The sequence below is a fragment of the Carassius gibelio genome, chromosome B21 (assembly GCF_023724105.1).
Source record: "Carassius gibelio isolate Cgi1373 ecotype wild population from Czech Republic chromosome B21, carGib1.2-hapl.c, whole genome shotgun sequence".
NCBI lineage: Eukaryota > Metazoa > Chordata > Actinopteri > Cypriniformes > Cyprinidae > Carassius > Carassius gibelio.
The window spans coordinates 19000110-19026141 of record NC_068416.1 but is presented as its reverse complement, the minus strand read 5'-3'; the positions used below and the strand labels follow the sequence as shown (position 1 = coordinate 19026141).

General features: G+C 37.2%; 3 protein-coding genes across 5 annotated transcripts in view; 2 read left to right on the top strand and 1 right to left on the bottom strand.

The window, feature by feature from the left end:
• Window positions 1-5693, bottom strand: part of dnai1.2 (dynein, axonemal, intermediate chain 1, paralog 2) — a 230406-nt gene extending 224713 nt beyond the window's left edge. For both annotated transcript variants that reach the window (XM_052588382.1, XM_052588381.1), the window contains exons 1-14: window positions 5527-5693; window positions 5141-5209; window positions 4951-5046; window positions 4762-4842; window positions 4416-4664; window positions 4152-4211; window positions 3909-4037; window positions 3697-3781; window positions 3471-3588; window positions 3331-3374; window positions 3003-3250; window positions 2608-2697; window positions 2442-2523; window positions 1871-1947 (exon numbers count right to left, since the gene is read on the bottom strand). In XM_052588382.1, the coding sequence (XP_052444342.1) occupies window positions 1871-1947; window positions 2442-2523; window positions 2608-2697; window positions 3003-3250; window positions 3331-3374; window positions 3471-3588; window positions 3697-3781; window positions 3909-4037; window positions 4152-4211; window positions 4416-4664; window positions 4762-4842; window positions 4951-5046; window positions 5141-5209; window positions 5527-5568 (1470 nt within the window). In that variant the 5' untranslated portion in view covers window positions 5569-5693. The remainder of the gene's footprint in view (window positions 1-1870; window positions 1948-2441; window positions 2524-2607; window positions 2698-3002; window positions 3251-3330; window positions 3375-3470; window positions 3589-3696; window positions 3782-3908; window positions 4038-4151; window positions 4212-4415; window positions 4665-4761; window positions 4843-4950; window positions 5047-5140; window positions 5210-5526) is intronic.
• An 884-nt stretch (window positions 5694-6577) lies between these two features.
• Window positions 6578-9974, top strand: stx2a (syntaxin 2a). The gene is made up of 9 exons (XM_052588324.1): window positions 6578-6679; window positions 6956-7021; window positions 7150-7249; window positions 7420-7494; window positions 7891-7964; window positions 8059-8167; window positions 8399-8472; window positions 8561-8698; window positions 8917-9974. Exons 1-9 carry the CDS (start codon window positions 6650-6652, stop codon window positions 9079-9081), a joined length of 831 nt encoding a protein of 276 aa, XP_052444284.1. The 5' UTR covers window positions 6578-6649; the 3' UTR covers window positions 9082-9974.
• Window positions 9975-10571: 597 nt separating this feature from the next.
• The window catches only part of LOC127986489 (RIMS-binding protein 2), a 49922-nt gene continuing 34461 nt past the window's right edge, over window positions 10572-26032 (top strand). For both annotated transcript variants that reach the window (XM_052588758.1, XM_052588757.1), the window contains exons 1-3: window positions 10572-10869; window positions 13137-13273; window positions 18047-18190. In XM_052588758.1, the coding sequence (XP_052444718.1) occupies window positions 13148-13273; window positions 18047-18190 (270 nt within the window). In that variant the 5' untranslated portion in view covers window positions 10572-10869; window positions 13137-13147. The remainder of the gene's footprint in view (window positions 10870-13136; window positions 13274-18046; window positions 18191-26032) is intronic.

The window sequence follows — 26032 nt, the reverse complement described above, 5'->3', positions numbered from 1 at the left end:
TCTTGTTTAGTTTGCATTGTGTCGCTCAGGAGAAGTGCTTGATGGATCGAATTCATTGTTCCCCGGGAAGCGCATCACACAACAGAAGGGCTCTGAGTTTAATCTGAGAGATGAATCTAAAGAACACAGAGCTCTGCATCAGCTGTCAGTCTTTAGGGAGACAGGGGCCAGTTTTTGCCCAGCGGTATGTCTCTAGCATTCTAGCATTAAACCAACCTCCAACACAGCTGCCCAACATTTTGCCAATCTGCAGAGGATGCTAGGCACATCTCCTAAAACAACGAAGAATGTTTTGCTCCAAAGTCTGATCATTTCAGTGCATTTTGTGCAGAAGAAGCCTATTATAGCATAGAGAAAATTGTTTCTCCCATCAAAAATGTTGTTTTTATGAGTATTATAGCATCACTTGGAGATGTGTCCCTGAGCAAGACACTTAACCCCTAGTTGCTCCAGAGGTGTGCGACCTATACATATATATATATATATGTATATATTGAATGAATGCTAAATGAATAAATGTAAATGTAAATGTATTACAGAGAAAAAAAGCAAATAACACTGAAGATTAGAGATTAAAACTAGCTCACCTTCACACTGTCTGAAATGTGTTGAGTTTCCAGTTTACTTAACTTGCTTATGATAGTCCATCATATCCAATGATGAAAGTTTTATATGTATTCTTTAAAGGCTGTGCATGATGTATTGCATTGTGGTGCACATGTACTGTATTCTAACATTTTGCTAGCAAAAGATCTGAGCATGTTTTAACTTTTTTTTTGGTCCTCTATCCCCTTCAGTGAGATGTATACCATCACGACAGAGCTGTTGTGATCGACAGCCGTACTCTCCTTGTGTTTTGTTTTACCTTGCATTTCTTCAGCAATGTTTTCTGCTTTTTCTGACCATCCACCAAGCACCAACCATCACATAATTGGCCATATAGCATATATTTTGGTATATCGTGAGGCTTTTTCTAAGAATATGGCCAAACCAGAGCAGTTGTCGCTCTCTCACCACGGTTTCTACACTAGCAAAGCAGGTCTCAGTATCAGAATTAAAAACACAAAGCACCATCAAATAACGTTCTGAAAGATAGTGAGTCGCTTTAATTGACCTGCTTAAGATTTTTGCTAGAAAATGATTTTGTAAAGAAATGTCATTTTTATCTGAAGGTCAAGAATTTAAAAGTGGGTCCTGGTGCTGTGATCTCTAATTTCTCATTAAAGGTGGGCAATGTGAGAATTTGTGATAGGGCCATGTGCTTCCAGACAGAGCAAGTCTTGTAATGTCAGCGATAAGATACAGCATAAATCCTGCAGCATCTGTTTAGTTTTAAAATTCATGCAAATGGCGAATACCTGTTTTGTGGAAATTTTAAAGAAGAACATGCAATGTTTGTAATTTAGAGCAACAAAAGTCATATGGAGTACAGTGTGGCATACAAATGAGAAACAAAACTGTCTGGTCTGTCAGAATGAATAGTTTGAATGCTAGTCTACCCCTGGCTGACAAAGTGAAAAATATAAATAAAGAAGGAGAGACAGATACGGAATGTTATTAGCCGCTGCCGTGATAGCAGTGCAGAGACAGGCAGCTAATAAGAACACTTCCTCTCTGTTTGATGACAGGGATATTATATAAACAGTGACTGCTCAGCAGGAGACAACCACCACAAACACAACAAGCTCCTTCTCTCAGATTCTAACCCTGAAGAATAATGAGATGTCTCAGGACTGCAGATCTTCAGACGGCAGGATGTTCACAGGACATTTGTTAGTGCAAAATATATATTTAAAAAAGTTTGGTTGATTCATTGTATGATTGGTCTTAGTATAAATGATCATCTTGGCTGTAAGGGTATATGACTGACCTTGTGAATCTTTCCATGCTCAGTGCCAACAAGAAAGTTGTAGTCCTTTTGTTTGTGGAAGTCCAAAGATGTTCCAACTAGAGCGATGGAGAAAATTTATTTAGCGAATATGATCATACATTATGCATGCGATTTTCTTTTTACACCATTAGCACGTTTATTTAAATAGATGTTATAACTGGCTCTTTTTCTCAAACATTTAACAAAAGTCATTTGCATTCTTTAAATGGTGAAACTGAATTATCATTGAATCTCAATAGGTGAAATATCACACATGAATGAAACACTGTAACAGAAAGCTAAACACAAACACCAGCTAAGGATGAATCTGCATGTCAAAAACAAAAGTTGTTTTATTGAACTATTGCAGATTTCTGTGTCCTTGGTTACAATCTCTTTTCTATATTATGAATATAATCACAGCTGAAAGGCCCCTGTCCTTATACTAAAAAGGAAACCCCACTCAAATCATCACTCCATATTTTTACAAACACCATTTTCATATAATACTGTAGAATTAATGTATTAAATCTTTAAAAAAATCTGACTAGTGTGGTAAGGTGATACATACCTGTAGGAATGATATCCTTCAAGTCATCTGGAATTGTGTCAATGACTGGGAGCTTGATAATGTCTGTGAAGACTAGTTCATGCTAAAATCCAAATGACTGGCATCAATTAATCTTATACAATAACGACTTGCTTTAGAATCAAGCTTTAGATATTTCCTTCTGTACCTTCACCAGAGTCCAAGACACCAGCCGTCCATCAGCAGACACAGAGATGAAGTTGTGATTACTGTCCAAATCATCTTTCTGCCACTTCACCTGTAATGAAGCCAATGAAACATAAAACACAGACTTTCTGATCAACCAAAAGTCACAAAAACTAACCTACAAGCACTGTTTTTAACTCTGTTTTATTCCCAAGGAGCACATGTTATAGCCTGAATGCACTGTAAGTCGCTTTGGATAAAAGCGTCTGCTAAATGCATAATTAGTAAGAGTAGTATAGTATTCTTTTCTATACATTATATAAAACGTACAACTCCATTGTTATATTATTTTAGGTAATGAAAGTGTACAGTTACTAGTTTTGGTTGACTTTTTGATCACTTGCTCCTCATGCATACCTGCATCACAGCACTTGTGTGTTTGCCAGAGCTGGCTCTGCTGTCATAAATAGGCTGATCAGTCTTTTTCTTCAGGTTGTACACTGCGACACAGCCGTCATACAATCCCACAGCCACCAGGTAGGACAAATGTTCATGGATGTCTAAACACATTACTCCTGAGGCCGTGTTAAAGATGAATTCTGGGTAACTTGGGTTTTTCAGGGTGTAGAAGAGAAGCATGCCACCCCCCTGCTGAGTGAATTCATCTGAAGGGAAAAGATGAAACACGTTTTAGAGCCATTTAAATTACAAATGATTGCTTGTATTTGATAAATAGTAAACTTACGAGAACCAAGACCAACGGCAAACAAATCGTTGTATTTGTGATTCCTAGAAATAAACAAAAACAAATGTCACTCAAAGTAGTGATATATCTTGTGACTGGAAAAAATGACTGCATTTGTCTTAATACAGTGTGAAACTCACCAGCAGAGGGCAGTCACAGACAGACTTTTGGCTTTATCATACTGAAACGTCCATAGTGGGAGAAGAGTGCCCTTCTCTCCTCTAAATTCATCAGATGCATCCTCAAAGTACATGAAATCTGAGGTTTGGATATAAAGGAGATTACATCAGATATTTGCATGCTCTTTTTTTTGAGCACTTTATAATAAATGTCTAAAATAGAGGGTGTAGCATTGAAAATAATTACCTTGTGCAACGTCATCAAATATATTTTGATTCACCATACGCTCAATGATCTTGACCGCCTTAGCTAGTTGGGATATGTCATCATTCTATAAAGCATAAAGTTATAAAGATCCTTCAACTCAACTTTTAAAACAAATCAATCACATTCTTGCACTTTGCATTTTCTGGATTACACTGTAAAAGTCTGTCAGATCATATTTCTTATTTAGCCACCTGAGTCTCAGTTTGAATCATCTTCTTCTTGCTCTTGTCCTCCTCCTTATTTAGGAACTGGCTTTCGTGCTTCTCTTTACTTTTCTCCCGCCTTTGAAGTTCCTCTACGTAAAAGTCATAAATCTCCCACTGCAGAAAGAGCAAGGCATTCTAACATTGTACATGTCCATATTCACCATAGTACTGTTGTACCGCAAAAATGTTGCTAAATATAATTTACAAGCACAGGCAAAATGTTCCCACCTGATTGGCTGTTGCTGAGAAGTTTGCACGAGGAGGAGGCTCAGTTTGACAACTTATGTCCTGAAAAACATCATTAAAAAATACAGTGTGTTATGCATAAACTGAAAATACAGAAAATCTACAAAGTCTGTCTATAGTTATATAAGCTATGAGCTATCACCATTGTGTCCTTGTAAAAGAAAATCTGCAAATCACATCTGTTAAATCACTACTAAAACAAAAGGCAGATAAAACTTCAGAAATGTAACCCATAGGTCCTCTTACTCTTGGAGCATTGTTTAGTGTCTGAGAGGCTCTCTCGTTGAAGTTGAACTGGTTGGTGAGTTTCTGCTCTCTCTTGCCAGCTCTGATGGCCACATTGTCTGACCTCTCAGCTCCTCCACCATCATCCACTTCAGCTTGCTTAGCCATCAATCTCCGACCTTCATCAGTTTCCTTGTGCACAAGATTCCCTTCTAGTTCAAAGTGAATAGCCATCTGATCCACAAAGACGATTGGTTTATAGCAGCCCTCCTGAAAAGACAACAGCTTTTAGTGATTTGTGTGGCTGATTTTAAATGATCAAGCTTAAGGACCAACATTTTGATGAGTGTTTTTTTTTTTTTTTTACTTTGAAACTATATCTGACGATGTTTTGTGGAGCATTTGGATTGCTTGCTTTGAGTACTCTGGTAATCTCTTCATTCAGCTCCTTTTGAAGACAAAATACAGAAATGTGTAAAAAAATCATTCCAGCATCACTATAACATGACATGATGTAGACAGAGTCAGACCACAGGTCCTCTCCAGGTTTACGCACTGCCTCAGTTAAGTCCAGCTGGTCTGGAGGCTTCACCAGAGTCTTCCCCTGCATCCATTCCTCTCCTTCGGCTGTGTCTAAACCTTCCTCTTCCTCCTGCATAAAAAAAAGGCTTGAAATCCCAATATGTGATATGTGACAAATCATTCATTCCTGTCTCAAAGAAAAGTGATTTGAAAGCTAACGTTACCTTCTTCTTTCCAATGGCTTTGACACTCTTTGCCACAGCTGCCTTTTGGTGGGTGTTAACATTAGGTGCCTTCATTTTAAGAGAGAAAATATAAACCTTTGGGTCTTCCAATCAGTGCAGTGCAATTCATAAGTGAAATAGACGTCATTAACTAACGTTAGATGTTGACTTGAGAAAGCCTGGCCCGAAAGTTTAAAATAAAATTTTGAAAGATTTACAGACAGAGCTTGATGGATTCAGCTTGAGAGCTGAAAGAATGTAGAGTAAGTTTTTTTTTTTATTATTATTTAGAATAATAACATAACGTTAAATAAATTGTCATTATAAATAGTATAATAGCAACAATTATTTATTCATTTGCAATCGTGTTAATATCGTTAACATACCTGTCTAGATTTCACTGTCCCAACTTTGTGAGGAACAGACATTTTTTGCTTTCAAATAAGTGGTAAATAATTCCAATTTGTTAGTATGTAAACGTAAAAATAACTTTGTATTCAAAAAGATAAAACAACTGCTCTCTTCTCTCACAGTGCGACTGTGTTTGTGTGTACAGACGTTGTCATGGTAGCGGCATCTGGCTGACGTGTGCGCATGTGCGCAGTGAGATGTTCCTTACTTGTGACTTCCGAGTTTTTTGTGACAGCGCCCCCTAGTCAACTCTACTGCAAGACAGTAGATCAACCGCAATGAATTAAATTATTATTTTATATTTTTTATCTTTCCGCATTATGCAAGGCTTCCACGGGCGCTTGCAGTTATTTAAGCTGTGCAAATACATTTTATTATACTGGTTCCTATTGCAAACTGGTATTTGTTATACAAGAAAAATGCATTTAAAACCCGAATATAAGGGGCTCATGGTTATAGAGTTTAAGAGGGTTAACAAATCTATTTAAGGTAATGGTTAAATTTAAATAAAACAATAAACCATTCCTAATAATACAAACAAATAATTGCATTTTAAGTGCTATAAAATAATGGAAACTACATGGACATGCAAATAATAAAATAATAATAAAAAATAGAGTCCTATCTGAAACTTCTGCTCTTCACGAGAACTGTAAAGCAACGCTTTGGTTTTCTGAACAGTAACTTTTATTCACACAGTCTCACTGTTTTACTTTTGTTTACCTTAATAACAGAAGTGCTATGATATCTGATCTCTAATATGTACGCGTATATAATATGAAATGTGAACGACGATGTTTATCATCACACCTAGATGTACGGAAGTAAAATAAGGCGGGGCTATCTGTTTTTGTTAGGGTTTGTAAAGTCCGACTCGATTTTCTGCGAATCGGTTCTTTGGAATAGTTTGAATCAATTCTCGATACACTTCGAATGAATTGTTCAGACCATAGACAGTGGCCGATTTTGTGAATCATTTCAATTGGTTCACTGAAAAGATTCAATTCAAAAGAACCATTCGTTCACGTGAGTTTACCAACGAATCATTCTGTCATGCAATGCGTGCTGTAGCGGGTGAGAAATTAATCTGAAGCCAAAATGAAGGACCGTCTGGGAGATTTAACAGCCGTGAGACTTCAGATTATTTCCTACATTTATGTTATTTTGATGTAAAATACTATAATAAGTCACGTTTTTTATAGGTATACTTAGTTTCGCTATATACAGCTTGATAACATGAATTGATCCTTTATGATTAGACATTGTTGCCTTATATCATGCTTTCTGTTCAAACAAAGTTTGATACGCTGAAAATATTTAAAGCCAATGGTTTATACGACAAAAAGGTTCCAGCTGTCTTCGTGACTTTTTTATTTGTTTTGACTGTAACCCTTCCCCGATCAGCTCTGCCATGACATCATCATCGCTCCCGTAGAGTCTAGTGCTTTCCTTGAGGAATTGCTCCCTAAGGTCTGTTTGTGTGCAGTTGTGTTTGAACATCTACATGCCTTTTTTATGTGTTGAACTGTCACTTTGTCTTTGCATTATAATTGAAAACTCGAAGAATCGATTTTACTCCTGCATGTTAACGTGTACAGGTTAATGAGGTCCAGCAACTTATAGAGAGAATTTCCTTCTGTGTGGAAGAAGTGAAGCTGAGACACAGTACCATTTTGACAGAAATCAACCCACCGAATTGTGAGTACATTGAGTTTGTGTCTTTAGTTCTATATGCAATATAGGCACCTGTGAAATATTAGGAAATGCAAAACACTTTCCAGGTTCTATTAATAATTATTGTTCAAAAGGCTTGAGATCAGCTCACTTTTGCTCTGTGTTCAACATTTTTTGTCTATTCTTATTAACAGATGTGAGAGAGGAACTTGAGCAGTTCAACAGTAACATCAAGCACACAGCTGATGTAATCAAGGTTAAACTAAAAGGTAATTAAAATAAAAAAAAAGGAAGTGGATGGGGTTAGAAGATGTGATCATGTATACTGATCTGTGAAATGAAACACTTACAGGGGAAATCATTAAGATACGATTTGACTTGCAAATAGTGAAGCTCACTTCTGTTGTTTTATTGGACATTTTGGATGCATGTATTTCCTCTTTTTCTAACTGTGTAAGTTATATTTTATCGCCTACAATAAATATTCTGCTAAACGCAACTTTATATATTCTTGAAAGAAAGCAATCAACTCTATTGTCTTTGATTTCAACTTCAACTGTTGTACATTGTCTTGACCAGTACACTCAAGATTTTTTTATCACTCACTTTGTCACTGAATCTTTTGTTTCACATTTAAAAACTTGATTCTGTGATTGTTCATACAGATTTAGAAGGAAAATTCTCAGAGTATGAGAATGCTAACAGCAGCTCTGTGTACTGTCGCATCCAGAATACTCAGGTGAGATGTCACTCTATTATAAAATCAATATTGTTCTTCAGATATTTGTTTAATTCATTTTTCTCTATGTATGTTTATTTTGTTTAATCTATAGCACACAGTACTTTCAGTGAGGTTTGCAGAAATAATGAATATGTACAATGAAGAACTGCTATCTTTCCGTTCAAAGAGTAAAGATCAGATACAAAGACAGCTGGAAATCAGTGAGTAAACTAACACACTTACTAACACACCAGATCAAAATGTCTTTGGTCACCACTGCCCATTGTTATGTTATATTATATTATATTATATTATATTATATTATATTATATTATATTATATTATTTTAGCTACACTACCATTCATTAATTTGGGGTCGGTAAGATTTTTTTAAAGGAGTTAATAGTTTTATTCAGCAAGGATGCATTTTTTGCAAACTTGATTTTTTTAAGGTGGCCAGGTTGTCACTGAAGAGGAGACTGAGGTTTTGCTGCAAAGTAACAATCCTGCTGTCTTTGCCTCAAATGTAAGTTTCAAGATTAACAGACAGCCGAATACAATTTTCCACATACTGTAAGCTTCCTTTCAAATGTTAAATATATATTTGTGCGCAGATCAATTCTGGCTTCTGCATAACGGGGCAAGCACTGAATGAGATTGAGTTACGGCATAAGGACATTCTCTATCTGGAGGCCAGCATTCGAGAGCTGCATAGCATGTTTATGGATATAGCCACGTTAGTCAATAGTCAGGTACTGTAAGCTTGCTGGGGAGTTCAGTAAATGAACTAAAATTAAATGGTGCACCATAAAAAGTTAATAACAAACACTGCAGGGCTTTATCTAGAAATAATAGTTGATTTACACAGGTGCCTTATTGAAATCAATTTAATAATCAAATTATTGTGCATAAGTGCCATGGGATTATTACCTTGCCATATCATAATTGTATTTCCCCCCCTTTTTTATAGGGTGAAATGGCAAACAACATAGCAAAGACTGTGATGCAAGCTGGAAACTATGTAGATCAAGGGAAAGAGAACATAGAAAAAGCTACTGATTACAAGAAGTCCTGGCGGCTAAGACTGCCTATATTCAAGAAGAAAGCAAAACCAGCAACCAGCAAGGGCTCTTGAATGAATCTTGAACATTGGATTCTGTATGCTGCTTGCTTTTGAGTTTTATGAAAATGGGGGATTCATTCTCCTTGCCTTTCCTTAAAAAACCCCATCGTGTCACAGTACTTATTCTACGTCTTGTATATTGTTTCTGCTTAAATGGTAAATGATTAAGCTTGCTCTCAGATAGACAGCACTAGCAGGATTTTTCTGACGCAATATGACAACAATCAAGTGTCAAGAGGTGTGTTTAAATGGACTAATGTTCCTCATTAGAAACAATCATGCTATATACATGCAATACATTATTAATTTATTCATTTTCTTTGGATTATTTCAGGTCTACATCACCTCTTTTAATTCAATCAAACTTTTATTCAGATTTACTGAGGTATTTATTTTTCTGTTGGCTTTTCAGTCCACCTGCACCATCTTCTTTTTTTCAGTTTGATGGTGGTTGAGAAACAAACATTTTGTGCATTTCAGCCAAACTGAGCCATCTGATTATAAATGGTACATGTAAACATAGCGAATATAAAAGCCCAGTTAGACTCTCTTACATTTCATTTTTGTTGCTTGTAAATACTTTTATTAGTTATGTGTATTACTTGGCGATTTGCTTTTAGGTTACTCAAAGTTCATCCAAAAATGGAAATTCTGTTATAATTTATTCAAACTGGTTGTTCCAAACCTGTATGATTTCGTTTTTTTCTGTGGAGTGCACATAAAAAATGTCCTTGTATGTTTTTTTTCCATACAATGAAGAACTGTATGTTCTTCAACATATCTTCTTATGCAGAAGAAAGAAAGTCAAAAGCTATTTATGAAGGTGAGTAAACAGTGACTGAATTTTCATATTGGGTGAACTAACCCAACAATCATCTGTATTAAAAAAAGAATCTGCCAATACACCCTTTTCAGTGTCACATGGTCCTTTAAAAATCATTCTAATAGGCTTGGTGCTCAAGTAATATTTTATTCTAATTATCATTGTTGATGATAGATAGATAGATAGATAGATTCAAGAGCAAAAGAAAACCACTCACTTATCTTTGAATATATTTGCAGTCCAGGTTTACCTCACAGCATGTGTGTAACCTCAGGAGGAAATTATGCTTTTAAAACATAGCCTACACAAATTTAGTCTTGTCCCACATGCAGACATGAAGATATTAATAGTTCTTCATTCCTGACAAAGGAAGAATAGCTCAGCAGGGACAAGTCTGTTGTTTCTAAATATAGATTTATACTTGTCTCACGCTAGCCTCATTACACTATAGGTGTTTATTATAGTTCTCCATATTTAAGCATATCAGACCACATTACTTCTATCCATAGAAATACCTGCAGCATATGCTTTGTCTTCTGGTTCATTTCTTCATTGCTCATTTTGACTCATCTGTCCATCTTTACTTTGCCATATGGACACTCAGCAAGTAGCGACTGTTGTGGGAGCTGTAGGAGGGGAAGGAGATTTAGACGCACATACTCTGCGTCTTTGCTGTTTGTGTTGCAAAAAGCAGGTTATGCATCTTTCAGAAAAGATACACACCATGGAGAACAGGCAGTTTCTCTCTCCCTCTTTCTCTTTAATTTTGCACACTGTCTCACATTCACACTTTGTTCCACCTTGGAGAAAATGTCGAGGTCTCACTCGCACTCGATCTTTCTGTAGCCTACCGGTTAACTTGTCAAAATGTAACAGATGTAACAGAGCACACAGTTTTCCTTAACATTGAGTTGGGCTGCTGTCAACAGGCCCTCAGTACGAGAAGAAGAAAAGACCAGCAGACATCCAACAAAAAGGTAAGGAAAGACATAACGTCTTGTACTCCTACACAACATATTTAAAATCAAGAGAAAAGTTCTGCAGATTATAACTTATAATTCTGCCTTTAGAGGTTGTTCGGGAATGTATGCCATATCTATCTATAAAAGAAAAACATCACTGCTATTTTCAAATCTGCGTTCGTTTGCTGGCACAGAGACAGTTTTTAAAGCGCTGCGCATTATAACCAATCACATACAATTCTGTTGAGTTTATGAATGCAAGGACCAATCAGAGGCGTTCAGATGAGTTATCGCTGAAACACGCTGTTTCGTCACCGCAACGACGTGAAGATGTACGAATGCGAGATATTAATTTCACAGTGTAAACAGTTTAAGAGATTATTATGGGAGTTTGTGAGAGTGTTTGAACTCGCTGGACTGATGTGAAAATATTCTTTGATAATGTAAACGTTCTTTGTCGTATCTTTGTATAATGAAAGTGTTATAGGCCAGTTAGAAACTTACAATGTTTTTTATTTTATTTTATTTTTTTATTAAACCCACATTATATACAACGTCATTCTTATTTAAAATATTTTATGGTATTACACCCATATCTGGCAGGGCCTACTTAAGTAAAAAGACGGATTTTAATTTAAAGTTAACTTAATAGATTACACCATTAGGCTACTTTATTATAGAACTTAACATAAAAGTGCCAAATGCATTTACTTGCACATATTTACAATCGAGATATTTCATGATATATTTTGGGAATATTTGCAATAAAAAAATAAAAAAAAACAGTAGACACCATTAAAAAATTGTAACCTAATGGTTTTACTGGTTAAAATGGGACTTGTATTGTTTAAACTGCAAACTGTAATGGACCCTGTTGGCCTCTACTGGTAACTGGTTACCTTCTATAGGTGGCTTGTTACAACCAATAAATCCAAATGGAATATGCCCCACACTCTAAAGAAACTATTTGTAATGTTTTTAATGGTTAAAAGGTGATAGTTTGTAATATTTGTCATTTAATTTGTTGTGGAAGCCATTAAAATGTTCTAAAATTATGGTTTTATTTTATTTATTTTTTTCTTCAGTAGGGACATACCCTATATCAGTTTGTGGCTTCTGTGTGTCACATGACAAGCATTAGAGCCATCCCCTACCCACCCCTCTACACTCGTGCCCCTTCAAAAATGATGCCCACTGCCACAAAACTATTTATCAAATGAACGAAACATGATGAAACATTCATTTTAGTTGAAATTGTTATAGATTATGTCTAGAGATTGCAGCGACCAATGACTAGCATACACTTCTGCCATGTCAGCATACTGCAGAATAAATGGTAGCATTATATGCAGTCTAACAACAATTAGACTCTTCACATATACAATACCTATTATATTAAATGATATATAAAAATTATTTACATTTTTTATTTTTTTTAAACAACCCGCGTATACCTATATGCATATAGAATGGTGCATCAAACTATTTTTTTTAAAGTAAGTAATAAATAAACTCCGGATTTCATGTGATCAAGGGCTTTAGATGCCCTATTATGATGCCATGATGGACAGAAAATATACATAAATACCTTTTAAATAAAATTTTGCTAGGTCTGCCAGTAGGGGCCACTCATGCAACGTAATCAACGACTTACAGGCAAAGAGTCAAAGAGGAGACGGAGGGAAAGGCAGAAAAAACGAACTGGAACACAGCCCCAATAACAGAACAATAGTGAATCATTCACTTAACTTCTCCATTCAAACAAAGATTGATTCAGGAATGAAACACCACTACTGCGCCTGCGCTGTTCTGAAAAACAACAACTAAACCTGTTACCGTTAAGTGCGTTTTTCTCAGCACAGTTAAAGTTAAACATTACTAGGCTATAACAAACTAATAAAGCTTATATCAATGTACTACTGGTGTATGTAAGTAAATGTATGTTGTAACTTAAGGCTGAATGCGATATCACATTGTACATAACCAAATGGGATATCACAAACACTATTAAAGCAAACTATTTTCTTAAAGGGTTCAAATGCTTAACTTAACAGCAGCTAACTTTATACATACTATTGCAAGAATTGCTAAGAACACGCTTTAGTTCTGAGAAAATACCTACCATCATATTTACAGTTTATCTTTTGTTTCGCTAGTTATCTAATGCAATGAGTTTCATAGCTACTTTACATTTTGGCACGTGTGGCCTACACGTTCAGAAACTTCTAAGGACCACCATATTGTCTGTTCGTGCAAGATGAAGTAGAATGCATTGTGTTAAGTGTTGTAGGAGATGCGAGGTCAAAGGATTGACGTTGAGCAGCTTCTCAGGCAGTCACAGTCTGAACTGCTGTGGATCCAGCGACAGCTGTCAATCATAGCAACAGGAGATGCCAATCACGCCAGGGCCCGAAAGAAGGTGAGTAATCCTGTTAAATTTACACCTACACAATCCGATCCCTTATGGTTTCTCATACAAAATACTTCTAGTAGCAATGATGGTGATTTTACACAAGGTGGCACCATCCTGCCATGTATATACATTTACGCAGCCTAGCATCCTCATCTACCAATAAGAGTACAACGAGCCAGCACAGTCGCCCCACCAGCCAATGGAGGGTGTTTGTGTCATGTGAGGAAATGACAGGTGATGCACGTAGACAGAGGGTGTGGTTGCAATGCAGTGTCCTATCAGCATCATCTTTAAAGTGTAGGCCTGGTCCCCTCCCTAGAGAATAGACATGCCATCTTAAACTGATGCATTTGTAGAGGACTGCCCCAGTGCAATGTTGGGGGGGTTGTAGAGGGGGAGAGTGCAGGCAGCACTACAGGAGCAGCTGGGGTTGCTTGGCAACAGGGCAGAGGAGACTGTTACACATTCCGTATTGGGAATCTGTTTCCATTTTTTTTTTTTTTGCCTCCAACAAGACCTGTTTCTTCAGCGTAAAGAGTGGCTAATGGCCTGGATATGTCTACCATGCTGTCTAAGTAATCCCTCTTAGTGCCCCTGTGTGCATTAAAATCTGATGTAACTGCGTGATATTCCGAGACAGTGAACTTAATTTCCCCTTGTTTGGTGTCGCTGTGGGATGAATGGAGTTGAACGCCCCTGTTTTTCACCCTCTTTTTCTTGAGATAATGCAAACAAATCACAGTGGGGCAAGATAGCAATACCAACATTTCTAGGTGGCATATGGAGAACAAGATAACCCAAGATGCAGTATAACCCATATATGTGAGAAATAAAATATGGTGTCCATCTTGAGGTTCGTGAAGAAGACCAGGAGGAATGTCTTGCTACAATTAGTATGATTCTGTTTTTCTTATATGCTAAACCTTTATATTTTTAGTTCAAATGGGAAGAATGGCTAATGGAAATGGCACACATGGGAAAAATGTATCACCATTTAGTAACTATATAAATAAAAGGGTTTTTAAATTGTGGAATTTGAGTGCAAGGATTCTGAGAAAATAGTTTAAGATGTGGTCATTAAAAGTGGTAATTTAAAAAATGTTTAAATAGATAATATAATAAAACAATACAAATACAAATTTATTATTTTATTCTAATATATTAATAACAATACGCTTGATAGTTTGCAGAAAACAGTTTTCTACAGTGTGAGGTTTTTACTTAAATATATATTTTTTTCTAGATAATATTTACACAAATATTATCGGCATTATATTTAAGGAAGGGGTCGTTCACAAGGGGATCATATTATTTGGGCCTTCAAAACCCCAGATTATGGCACTAAAATAATACTAATAGCATTACTGAAAATGATTAGATGCATTGAATTGGCTTTTGCAGCTTTAGAAAGGCCATGCGTGAAAAGGCAAATGATTTACACATCAGTGATGGGAGTGGCTCTACACTTCACTGCTCTCCGTGTGTGCAAGTGTAGGGATACAGAGATAAAGCGTGTGTGCGCACTGTAGGAGAGCAAGAGAGAGTATATCGACGAGCATGCGCAATTCTCTATGACCGTGTGTGTGTGTGTGAGAGAGAGACAGAGAGAGAAAGAGAGCAAGAAAGGGAACGCACCATTCTGTTGCACCACTCCTAGAGAGCCTGGAGACGCTCTCACACTGTCTGACTCCTGTTCCTGCTCAGGCTTCTGCAGGGACACACATGCACGCATGAGCACTGAGCCGCACACAAACACACACCACAGACGTGTCGTCACTGCCACTCCTGGCAGCCGGTGATATAAGGGAGTAGGAGCGCTAAGGAGAAGAAGGAGAGGTGGAAGCGGCTAGCATTAAGGTACAGTACACACAGATCATGTTTGATAAGAATGAGATCAGTAGCAAAGAGAATGTGTGTGTAATGCCTTGCCGTTATGCCTACACGTCGCCCTTCCTTGGCTCAGTTCACAGCGTGCACTGGTTCATTCCAGCTCTGGAATACTGCAAAGAATGGCAAGAGAGCATCCTACAGGATATGGCATGATCCAGATGTGCAGGGAGACATTTGACCTGGCGGCATCTGGAGTCAGGTGGTGGATTGGGATGATGTCTTGTTGCTTAGTCTTCTACAGGAAGTTCAGAGGATGCAAACACATAGATAACCTGAGGATATGAGTTGATCCGTGTTAATATTTATTTTTGGGGGTCTCAGGCAACAGCTGGTCAAGGTCATGGTTAGGTGTAAAAATGCACATAGTTTTTTTTTCTTTTTTTCACTCCCACCGCAGTCGTCACAGTCCCCCAGGGCAGTCGACACACAGCTGGAGTGAAAAAGTGTTTCTTCAGTTCATTTTCCAGATCAATTTGCCATTATGGAGCTTCATTTGTTAATAGACATTACCCTTTTTTGGTTGGCTATCAGCTTGATTTGTTGGTCTAATGGCTCATTAGTTTCCTGGTAAATGCTTCCATCTCACTTGCAGGGATTCTCACTTGTTATACTGTACATGAGAAGTTGGATCCATTGAGCTGTGTGTTTGACCAGCCTGTGTTTCCGTAGCTCTGCTGGCTCTGGTTTGGTTGGTACTGATGTTGCAGTAGGTTGACTGGCTGTGACTGAGTCTGCTAAAGTAATGTAGCATGCAAACCAGCTGGAGACCTGGCACACACACCACAGTGTGATTGGTAGTATTACTATTCTAATACAGCAGACTGTTTACTGAGATTATGTAAGATCTCTCAGTTCAATCCACACAGACACACAAAACAGACGCGAGAGCTTTGAAACACACATAATGTGATTGGCAACTGTTGTGTTTCTGGCATAGATACTGCAGACCAAAAGGCTGCCAGTTGATTTGAGTGTTTAAAATGTGTTTAAGGCTTAATTGTATGTGTATCTCATTATTAATGATGCAATATTTGATCCACCATCTGTTGTCAATGTTGGCGAACAAACAAAAAGGCTAGTGATCCTTTTTTTGTTGCTGTTGCATTTTCTTTAAACTGAACTTCTTAATGTTTCTAGCTGATGCAAAATGTTAATTTTAAAGAGAAGGAAAAATATGAGATATGGGGATTGAGATGAAATATTATGTGCTACATTTTTTAGGTTACAGAATATAAGATTATAAAGAGAAATGGGGAGAGAGATATGATGACAAATGGACAGGAGCAGCTTTTCAGGTTGCATTTATGTGGGCCATGACCATTGCTTAGCTATATCTTGCTTTTAAAACATATAACTTTTCAGAGTTCAGTAAGAGCCAGATTGAATGTTTTTCACTATATGTGCTTGATATTCAGTACTTTTCCTAAACTGTTAGAGGCTCTAATGACTGCTCTGCTCTGATTTTTGTCAAAGCATGGTTTTATGGTTGTATGTTTCGAGTAAATATATAGTAGTAATATATTGAGAGTAGCTGTCTATTTCATAACACGGTTTCTGACACAGTAGTGCATTTTATTTAGCAGTAACAAATTAACTAATGGAATGCTGTTTAGTTTAAATTGTCCTATAGAGACTTTGGCACTGTGCAGCTCAGTAATGTTATGTTATGTTATGTTATGTAAATATAATTATTAATATATCCGGCTAAACAGATTTAGCACTGATAACATATGAATTATATACTTCAAAGGGGAATTTAGCAATCTCAGAAGGTGTAAAAGTAATAGAGAGTTTTTTTGGGAGAGTTTTTCTGGTATTTCTTGAGTGACCATGAGTAGGTTACATAGTCTGGTATGGGATCAGATCCCTTCTAATGCAGTGTTTCAGCTTCATTACAGTGCCAGTGTTCCTGTCAGCACTACAAAGTTGGCAAGTATCAGAAAAAAACAAGCAATTGCTCGAGTCGATAACCTGTGCGATGCATAAGTAACATCACAAAGATTGATTTTTTTTTAAACTAGAAGCCTTGTGGTTACACCCACAGCATAAAAAGTTTCATTCATCTCTTTTTAAAGTGATAACCCACACAGATATAACTAGTAATGACTGTTTTCGAACAGGTTTTCTGAATCATCTGATAGTCCCTCACCATTCTCACACCTGAGCCAAACTTGCATCAGACTGCTCAAAGTAGCCCAACAGCATACAAAAGTGCCACAGAGCCAAATTATTATTATTTTGCAGGGGAATACAGGCAAGTGGTTTACTTATTGTTGACATTTCTGAGATAAGAGGAACCATTTTAGAAACAAATAAAACTTAAAGAGCACCTATTATGCAAAAATCCCTTTTAAATGTTGTTTGAACATAAATGTGTGTTTGCAGTGTGTGTACACACCCACCATTCAAAATTGAAGTTTTTGTAACTTGTGTGTTTTTATTTTTACATAATCTTGTGTGTATTTAACATTTTTAAGTGCATCAAGACATGAAAGAGAGCTTAGTTTAGTACTCACATGCCATGTGACAGCTGCTTCTGTGCACGTGCTTCAGGTGTGTGTGTTCAGAAAACCATATATCAGAACTTTAAACTGAGCTGTAAAGTCACAGCCCTATTCTGGGAAAGGGGGCGGGGCAGCAGCAGCTCATTTGCATTTAAAGATACATGTTGTATGAAAACAGCGTGTTTCTGCTTCCATTCAAAATAGGCATTTTCAAAATGATATAATAAATGATCTGTGGGGTAGTTTGAGCTGAAATTTTACAGACACTTTCTGGGGACACCTTAGACTTATATTACATATTGGAACAGGCAGGATTGTGTCCACTGTGTTCATCTTGAAAGTTTGCTTGGTAAGTCACTGCCCTGTCTGCTTTCTTCCCCTGCAGCTGAAGCAGGAGGCCCAGCCGTTCCACCTGGCCTCTCACGCAACTCACCATGTGAATCGCTGTCGCCTCCTAGAGGATAAGAACAGAGCTCTTCAAATAGAGCTAGCCACTCTCAGACAGCAGAAACGGCAACACAGATCTCTGGTAAGTCAGTTTGTGGTGTGTTTTTGTTGCTTATTTGTTCAGTTGTTGGCAATAGTCACACTTCTGGATTTCAGCGTGTTGTCTAAAACTCCTCTTCCCTGGTGAGAAGCCTAATGAGTGATAGCAACAGTTGTTTTCTATAGGGTAAAATGCACAGGAAGTCCCTTAATCGTCTACTGTGTTCCAAGTGGTTTGATACTGAAGCTGTTGCCCTGGCAACAAGCCCACTGGTGAGGGAGGACAGTTTGGTAATGGAAAACTGACAGACCATAATAATGGCTTTTGTTATAAGCCTCTGTTGCAACAGATCAATTTTGTCCCGCTGAATGGAGATGGGAAGTGACATGCACAAATTCAACTGAGCTTGAACACTGCTGAGAAAGTTTGCTGTACTTTAGAGCAGGGGTTCTCAAACATCTTCATGAAGTACCTCCAGCACTGCATGTTTTGTATGTTTCCCTATGTCTTACTCACCCACTTCAGGTCTTGCAGTCTCCACTAATGAGTTGATCGGTTGAATCAGGTGTGATAACTAAGGGAGACATACAAAATGTGCAGGGCAGGAGGAAATCCATGACAGGTTTGAGAACCACTGCTTTAGAGCATACTTTAGAGATTTACCGAAAATTAAGGACGTTTTTTTAAGTGGATGGGGAAAGGAATCTTACTTGCAACTTTGAAGGAGACTGATAATCTTCCCCTCCAGGGGGCTGTTCACCGTTGCAACCAGAATGTTCAGTCTGGGAACTGAAACTCAGTGAATATCAGCCTGATTTGTTGAAATGTTTCAGTTTTGTGGACTTTATTAATGGATCCATTTAAAAGATTGTACTCTAAAAATTATTTGTTCATGAACCAGGCATCACAATATTTCTAATAAGAACTTTCAAGAAGAGTTTGAGTGGATGTTAATATTTTGTTAAAGTTTTATTCAACAAGGATTAATTAAATTAAATGATCAAAAGTGGCAGTAAAGACACCTCAAATTAATAATAAATGCTGTTCTTCTGCATTTCTATTAATCAAAGAATCCCGAAAAGTATCATGGTTTCAACAGAATTATTAAGCAGCACATCTGTTTTCAACATAAAAAAAAATCATTAAGCATCAAAAATTGAGCATCAAAACAGCATGATACCTGAAGGATGTGACACTAGAGACCTTGAGTAATGGCTGCTAAAAAATTCAGCTGTGCCAACAAAGGAACACATGAAATTCAAATTAAAAACAGCTATTTTGAATTGCAATCATTTATTATTTCTATAATTTATTATAAATTAAATTTCATAATACTGAGTCATAATATAAAGAGACTTCATTGAGACACATTACAAAATTTCCCCTTCTTTTGAACAGTGTAAAAGTGCTTTTCACATAGAATTATATCTTATGGCTTTAGCAAAATAAAAATATGGTGTATGTATACAAATTGAATGGTATTATGCTTTTATGTTCCTTAACATATAGTAGTGCTCTAAATGTACCAGCACTACAGTAGGTGATTCATACTATCAATAGTTTATTTAATAAATTGTACTATAAGTAGGTAGGGGCAACTATGTCTCTGTGAGTATTAAGAACACACTCATTGTGTGTTGCTTTGAAAATGTGTTAATTTAAACAAACTTTAGTAATAATCATAACACAATGTTAAAGTTTCTGTGGTTTTTCAATGGAAACCTGCTTGAATTCCTTTAACTGGAAGAGAGGCAAAGGAACGTCAAGTCTGCCAAGGCTGGCATTGGTTCAGATTCAAAATGATCACACCTTTTCATTTATTAGCTTCAGTTGTGATAGTGGTGAACCAGACGAATATGCCGTGGCAGTCGTTGCAGTGTGAGTCCTGTGGCTGGTTGCCAGGCGACTCTGACGGACAGCGCAGAGAGTGAACCTGTGGTGAGGAATGACCTTCTGTCTCTGGAGGAAGTGTCTCACGCCTGCTGCTGCTTAGGAACCGCCCACCTCTTCTCTATGGCACTGCCTTTCCTGTGGAGAAAGGAAGGCCGTGGAAAAGCCTGGCTGTAGTATAATTAGTTTCATGCATAACAGTCATGACTATAATGACAAAAGCAGATCATTAATACAGAGTAATTACAGTCCGGAGAGAGGCACATCTACTTAAGTAGCTGAGCCAAAGTATGTTTCAGTCAAGAATTTAGAGTGAAAGGAGTATACAGCGTTTTACCTTTAAGGATTTTGCCAGTCAAGAGAAGAAAGGGTTATATCAGAAGGGTTGGGCCCTGGCTTGGTTTGCCATGTCCTCTAATAGAATTAGACTGAGACAGTGATCTCTTAGCTGGGCCATGTTGCTTGCTTAACTGTATTTTCCTCTCCATTTCATCGACCGCTGGAGTCATTTGGAGCAGGAGGTCCATTCCATTCCAGATCCTTGTCTCAATGGTTAGACCAGGACAGGAAGCATCAGCTCCATCTGAATTTGTGACCACTGAGAGCTGAGAGCACTGTTTCGTTAATTTTGTTAATTGCAATCTTGTGTTGAAATGTGAATGTGATAACAAAGTGAACGTTTCAGAATGTAGGCTGACATTTGCTTGAATGTCATCTGAAATAAAAACAAATTTTTCATGAAACTCAAGATGCTGCAGTCTGATAGGTCTCAATCTTTTCTGATGATAATCTATCACATGGTGCAGCTGATTGGTTCTTTGTCAAGTCAAGTCACCTTTATTTATATAGCGCTTTAAACAAAATACATTGCGTCAAAGCAACTGAACAACATTATTTAGGAAAAGGTTGTCAATAATGCAAAATGACCTTTAAAGGCAGTTCATCATTGAATTCAGTGATGCCATCTCAGTTCAGTTTAAATAGTGTCTGTGCAATTAGGCTCAGTTGGTGGGGCCAGTTCTCCTCTGACCAGACGAAACCAGCAGTTCAATTCCAAGCTGCAGCAAAGTCAGATTGTGCAGAAGAATCATCTGTTTACTGTGATCTTGTCCCGGTGGTGGTCTGAGACAAGGTCTTTACAGGGGATCTGAATCTGGGGCTCTAGTTGTCCTGGTCTCCGCTCTCTTTCAGGGCTGTAGAGGTCCTTTCTTGGTGCCGATCCACCATCTGGTCTGGATACGTACTTGATCCGGGTGACTGCAGTGACCCTATGATCTGGATACAGACTGGATCTGGTGGCAAAGGTGACCTCGGAATAATAGAGAAACAGACTAATATTAGCGTAGATGCCATTCTTCTAATGATGTAGCAAGAACATCGGGTGTTATGGGAAGTGTTCCCGGTTCCGGTTTACCTAATTAATGCAGCCTAAAAATCCTTTAACTGATTTGGATATTAGAAGCGTATTAGTATGTTATGTGTAAGCCAGTTAAAGCGATAGGTCTTTAAGCTAGATTTATACTGAAAGAGTGTGTCTACCTCCTGAACAATGTTAGGAGGTAGACACACCCGCAGTTGATTTTGATATTCTAGGTATTATCAAATTGAGATAATTTTGAGAACGCAGCGGACGTGGAGGATTATGTAATGTAACAAGAGCTCATTCAAATACTGAGGTGCTAAACCATTCAGTGCTTTATAAGTAATAAGCAATATTTTAAAATCTATGCAATGTTTGATAGGGAGCCAGTGCAGTGTTGACAGGACCGGTGTTCTGTCGATTTGTCCTACGCTGTCAGATTTTCCTACCTCCCACCAAAACAGTGGGTAGTACAATTCCACAACGAAAATTCTACTGTAAAGTTATGGTTTATTAACGTCTACACCTACCACAACCCTAATCATACCCTTACAGTACTGCAAATACAGTAATTATGTGTAATATTCGCGGTTGTAGCTAAAAGGGATACAGTTACAGGAAACCAACAATAAATATTATTTTCTACCAATTGCGTTTTTATTCAAGTCTACACCTACCCCAGCCCTAAACCTACCCTTACAGTAATGCAGATACATTAAATATCGTTGTTTAGCATGAGACAAAGGACGCGATATTGATGTGCGCGTGTGCAGTAAACCCGCATAGGAAAATCTGACAGGGTAGGATAAAATGTCAGGACACCGGGCTAATATGGTCATAATTCCAGGTTCTAGTAAGAACTCTTGTTGCTGCATTTTGGACTAACTGTAGTTTGTTTACTAAGCGTGCAGAACAACCACCCAATAAACATTACAATAATTTAACCTTGAGGTCATAAATGCATGGATTAACATTTCTGCATTTGACATTGAGAGCATAGGCCGTAATTTAGATATATTTTTGAGATGGAAAAATGCAGTTTTACAAATGCTAGAAACGTGGATTTCTAAGGAAAGATTGCTATCAAATATCACACCTAGGTTCCTAACTGATGACGAAGAATTGACAGAGCAACCATCAAGTCTTAGACAGTGTTCTAGGTTATTATATGCAGAGTTTTTAGGTCCTATAATTAACACCTCTGTTTTTTCAGAATTAAGCAGTAAAAAATTACTCGTCATCTAGTTTTTTATATCGACTATGCATTCCATTAGTTTTTCAAATTGGTGTGTTTCACCGGGCCACTAAGAAATATAGAGCTGAGTATCATCAGCATAACAGTGAAAGCTAACACCATGTTTCCTGATGATATCTCCCAAGGGTAACATGTAAAGCGTGAAGAGTAACGGCCCTAGTACTGAGCCTTGAGGTACTCCATACTGCACTTGTGATCGATATGATACCTCTTCATTCACTGCTACGAATTGATGGCGGTCATATAAGTACGATTTAAACCATGCTAATGCACTTCCATTAATGCCAACAAAGTGTTCTAGTCTATGCAAAAGAATGTTGTTGTCAATAGTGTCAAACGCAGCACTAAGATCCAATAGCACTAATAGAGAGATACAACCACGATCAGATGATAAGAGCTGGTCACCACTGTATCAGCAGCCAATTAGCTTACTGATGGACATTCATATATTTGGCTAGTGCTTGGTTCAGAAACCCTCCACCTCCCCCAGCTCCACTTGTATAGATCTGCTATATGGGGTGATTCATGTATATTATATATGAGGGTTATTTTATGTTATATGTGCTGCAGCAGTATTTCTTACATTCTCATAGCAGCATGTTGTGGATGTATTGGCAGTAGCAAGTGTACCAAACATATTGACACATTGTCATGTACATTGCTATGCTAAACCCGCTGAGAGTTGTGATGATTGAACTGTAGAACACGATAGAACTGGTTACATTTTTTGACAATTTTTTTTTAATAATGCACTATTAAATATGCAATATAAACTGATACTGGTCAATTTAAAAATATATTTTATAACGTATATGGTACCAATATCTTACCTAGTTAATTTTTAAATATTTTGTGCATAAAAAAGAAACATTAAACTGAAGTTCCTTCTGTAAATTACAGTTTTGTTAATCTCTTGCCTAATTTCTTAAAACCCACTGCATTATGTGGAAGTCATATATTATGAGCATGATTGGCCATGGGGAATAATATTGTGACCTCAGTTCTCTGAAAGCAATTTTCACAATTGATTTCTGCATGCCATTTGCCAAAACAGAATGAATCACTGCCTTTAAACTAAAATCTGGGATTAATATTTATTCCTCTGCTGCTTGTGAATTCCCATTTTTAGAGTCGTGCCTCTGTGACTGTTTATTGAAGGGAGAGGAAAAAAAAAAAAAAAACACCTTCATGGAAGATATTCAGTTTAGTTTCTGGAGCAAATATCCCTTCTGCTGTTCCTCTAATTGAAGCATCCCAGAGAGATACAAGGGCTTAAAACTAACCAGGTCTCTGCTACATTCCTATTAACATCAGTTGCGAAAGGCTTTTTTTATATTCAGTTAGATATTTCAGTTTTATGTAAAGAAAACTAATTTCCAACATAAATTAAGTTCAGCAAAATAATAAATTTTGCAGTGTACTTGATGTATCTTACTAACGTCTGTGTTAAGTTATCCTCTGTAGAGAAGCTTCTATCAAGAACAAATTGTAGAAGTAAATGTAAATTTTAACTATCCTAACTCTCCCAGACCTCTCTGGAGAGTGACTCCTACACTGTTAACCTCTCCATATGAAATACGTGCTTTTATTTTATTTTTTAAAAGATGAAGACTGAAGATGATTTCTAGACACCATTAATCTTATATCCATTTATACCAACATTGACAGTTACCACTAAAGCTGTACAGTGACCCAGTGTAGTAAAGGAACTTTTGCTTCACCTTGATGGCAAGTGAATCGAGAATATTTCGTACCATCAATGAAACTGCATTTTTTTTTAATTCCTTTTCTGTTATATTTAGCAGTTTTTTTCTCTTGCCCATTAGTAACAGAGAGTAGAAGTCATTATTTTGTAACTACAGCTACCACAAAACCATGACACAGTGTTAAGTTTTAATATTTAGTGTGCTTGTCTTCACTGTTTCTGTAATGTATATGCACTCCCTTTAACTGGAAATCTATATAGGCCATCCCATACATATGGAATCCCACAATTTTATCGGCGCTTTAAAAGCTTTGTGGTATGATGTTTCATATCCATTAAACATGCAGCTCTATTTCGATGCAGTGTGTAGATCCCTCTCTTAGAGCAAGCCGAAAGCCACATCCTGAATCATTTTATACCTAGTCATGTTTTCAAGCAGAGATATCAGTCTGACTGCAGGGTTTCTCAGACGTGGGACTCCCTTAAAGCAGAGCTGATTGCAGCAGAAGGAAAGAGGGCGGTACCTCTAAAGCAGGTTAACGTCAAACTCTGTACATGATGTGACTTTGTGTGTCTGTGTGTATAAATATATATAAAACTTTGTGTATCCCATTTATATAAAAAGTATATTGTATTCTAAAAATTTATATAACTTTTCAATATAATAGTACTGTTAAAGGGATAGTTTACCCAAAAAAGAAAATTCTGTCATTAATTACTCACCCTCGTGTCGTTCCAAACATTCGTTTATCTGCAGAACTCAAATTATTTTGATAAAATCTGAAAGGTTTCTGACCTTGCATTGACAGCAATGGAACTAGAGACTTTATTGAATAAAGTCGCTATTTTTGTATTCTTTGCACACAAAGTCCTGGGCCTTGAATGTGTCAGTTGCGTTACTGTCTATGCAGGGTCAGAAAGCTCTCGGGATTTCATCAAAAATATCTTAATTTGTGTTCCGAAGATGGACGAAGGTCTTGTGGGTTTGGAATGACACGAGGAAGGGATTTAAATTATTGTAAATCTTTACAATAATCAATTTGTTAAATATTTATCAGCATTTATAAATAATGAATAATGTTAATTCAAGAATTAACTAATGTTAATTTATACAAAAGTTAAAAATGTATTAGTAGATAAATAAAATGCTGAAAAAGTATTGTTCATAATTTTTGTTTAATAATTAACAATAAGTAACTTCCAGAGAAACACATTTCAGTTGGGCGTCAGTCCCTGCTGAAGGGGTATATTTGCACCTTGAAGATTTTTTTCTCAGTAAGCTCCATCTACTCCTTGTGTATGCTTCACTTCTGCGGGGAGGTTTGGTACCGTCAGGGAGGGATCATGGTTTTAGGAGTTGCCGCCCACTCTGCTTCTGCAGCATGGAGTAGGCCTTGTAAAGAGAGAAGGAGAATGAGAAAGAGAGAGAGCTGCCGTTACCTCTGTCTGACATTTGCACGCCCAGAGGAAGCAAGACGGAGGAGGAGAGGAAGATTGCAAAAGGGAAAGGAATGAACATTTTCTGCAAGTTTAAGAGCCTTTGGAACTGGAAATTGAGACGGTAAATATTTCCTCTTCTCATTTATCCTTTTGCTGCAGTTCTCTGTTCCTCTCACTTTCCTTCCTCTGCCTGCAGCTTGGCTGTGGGGATTCCAGCATGTGTTTCTGCATGAG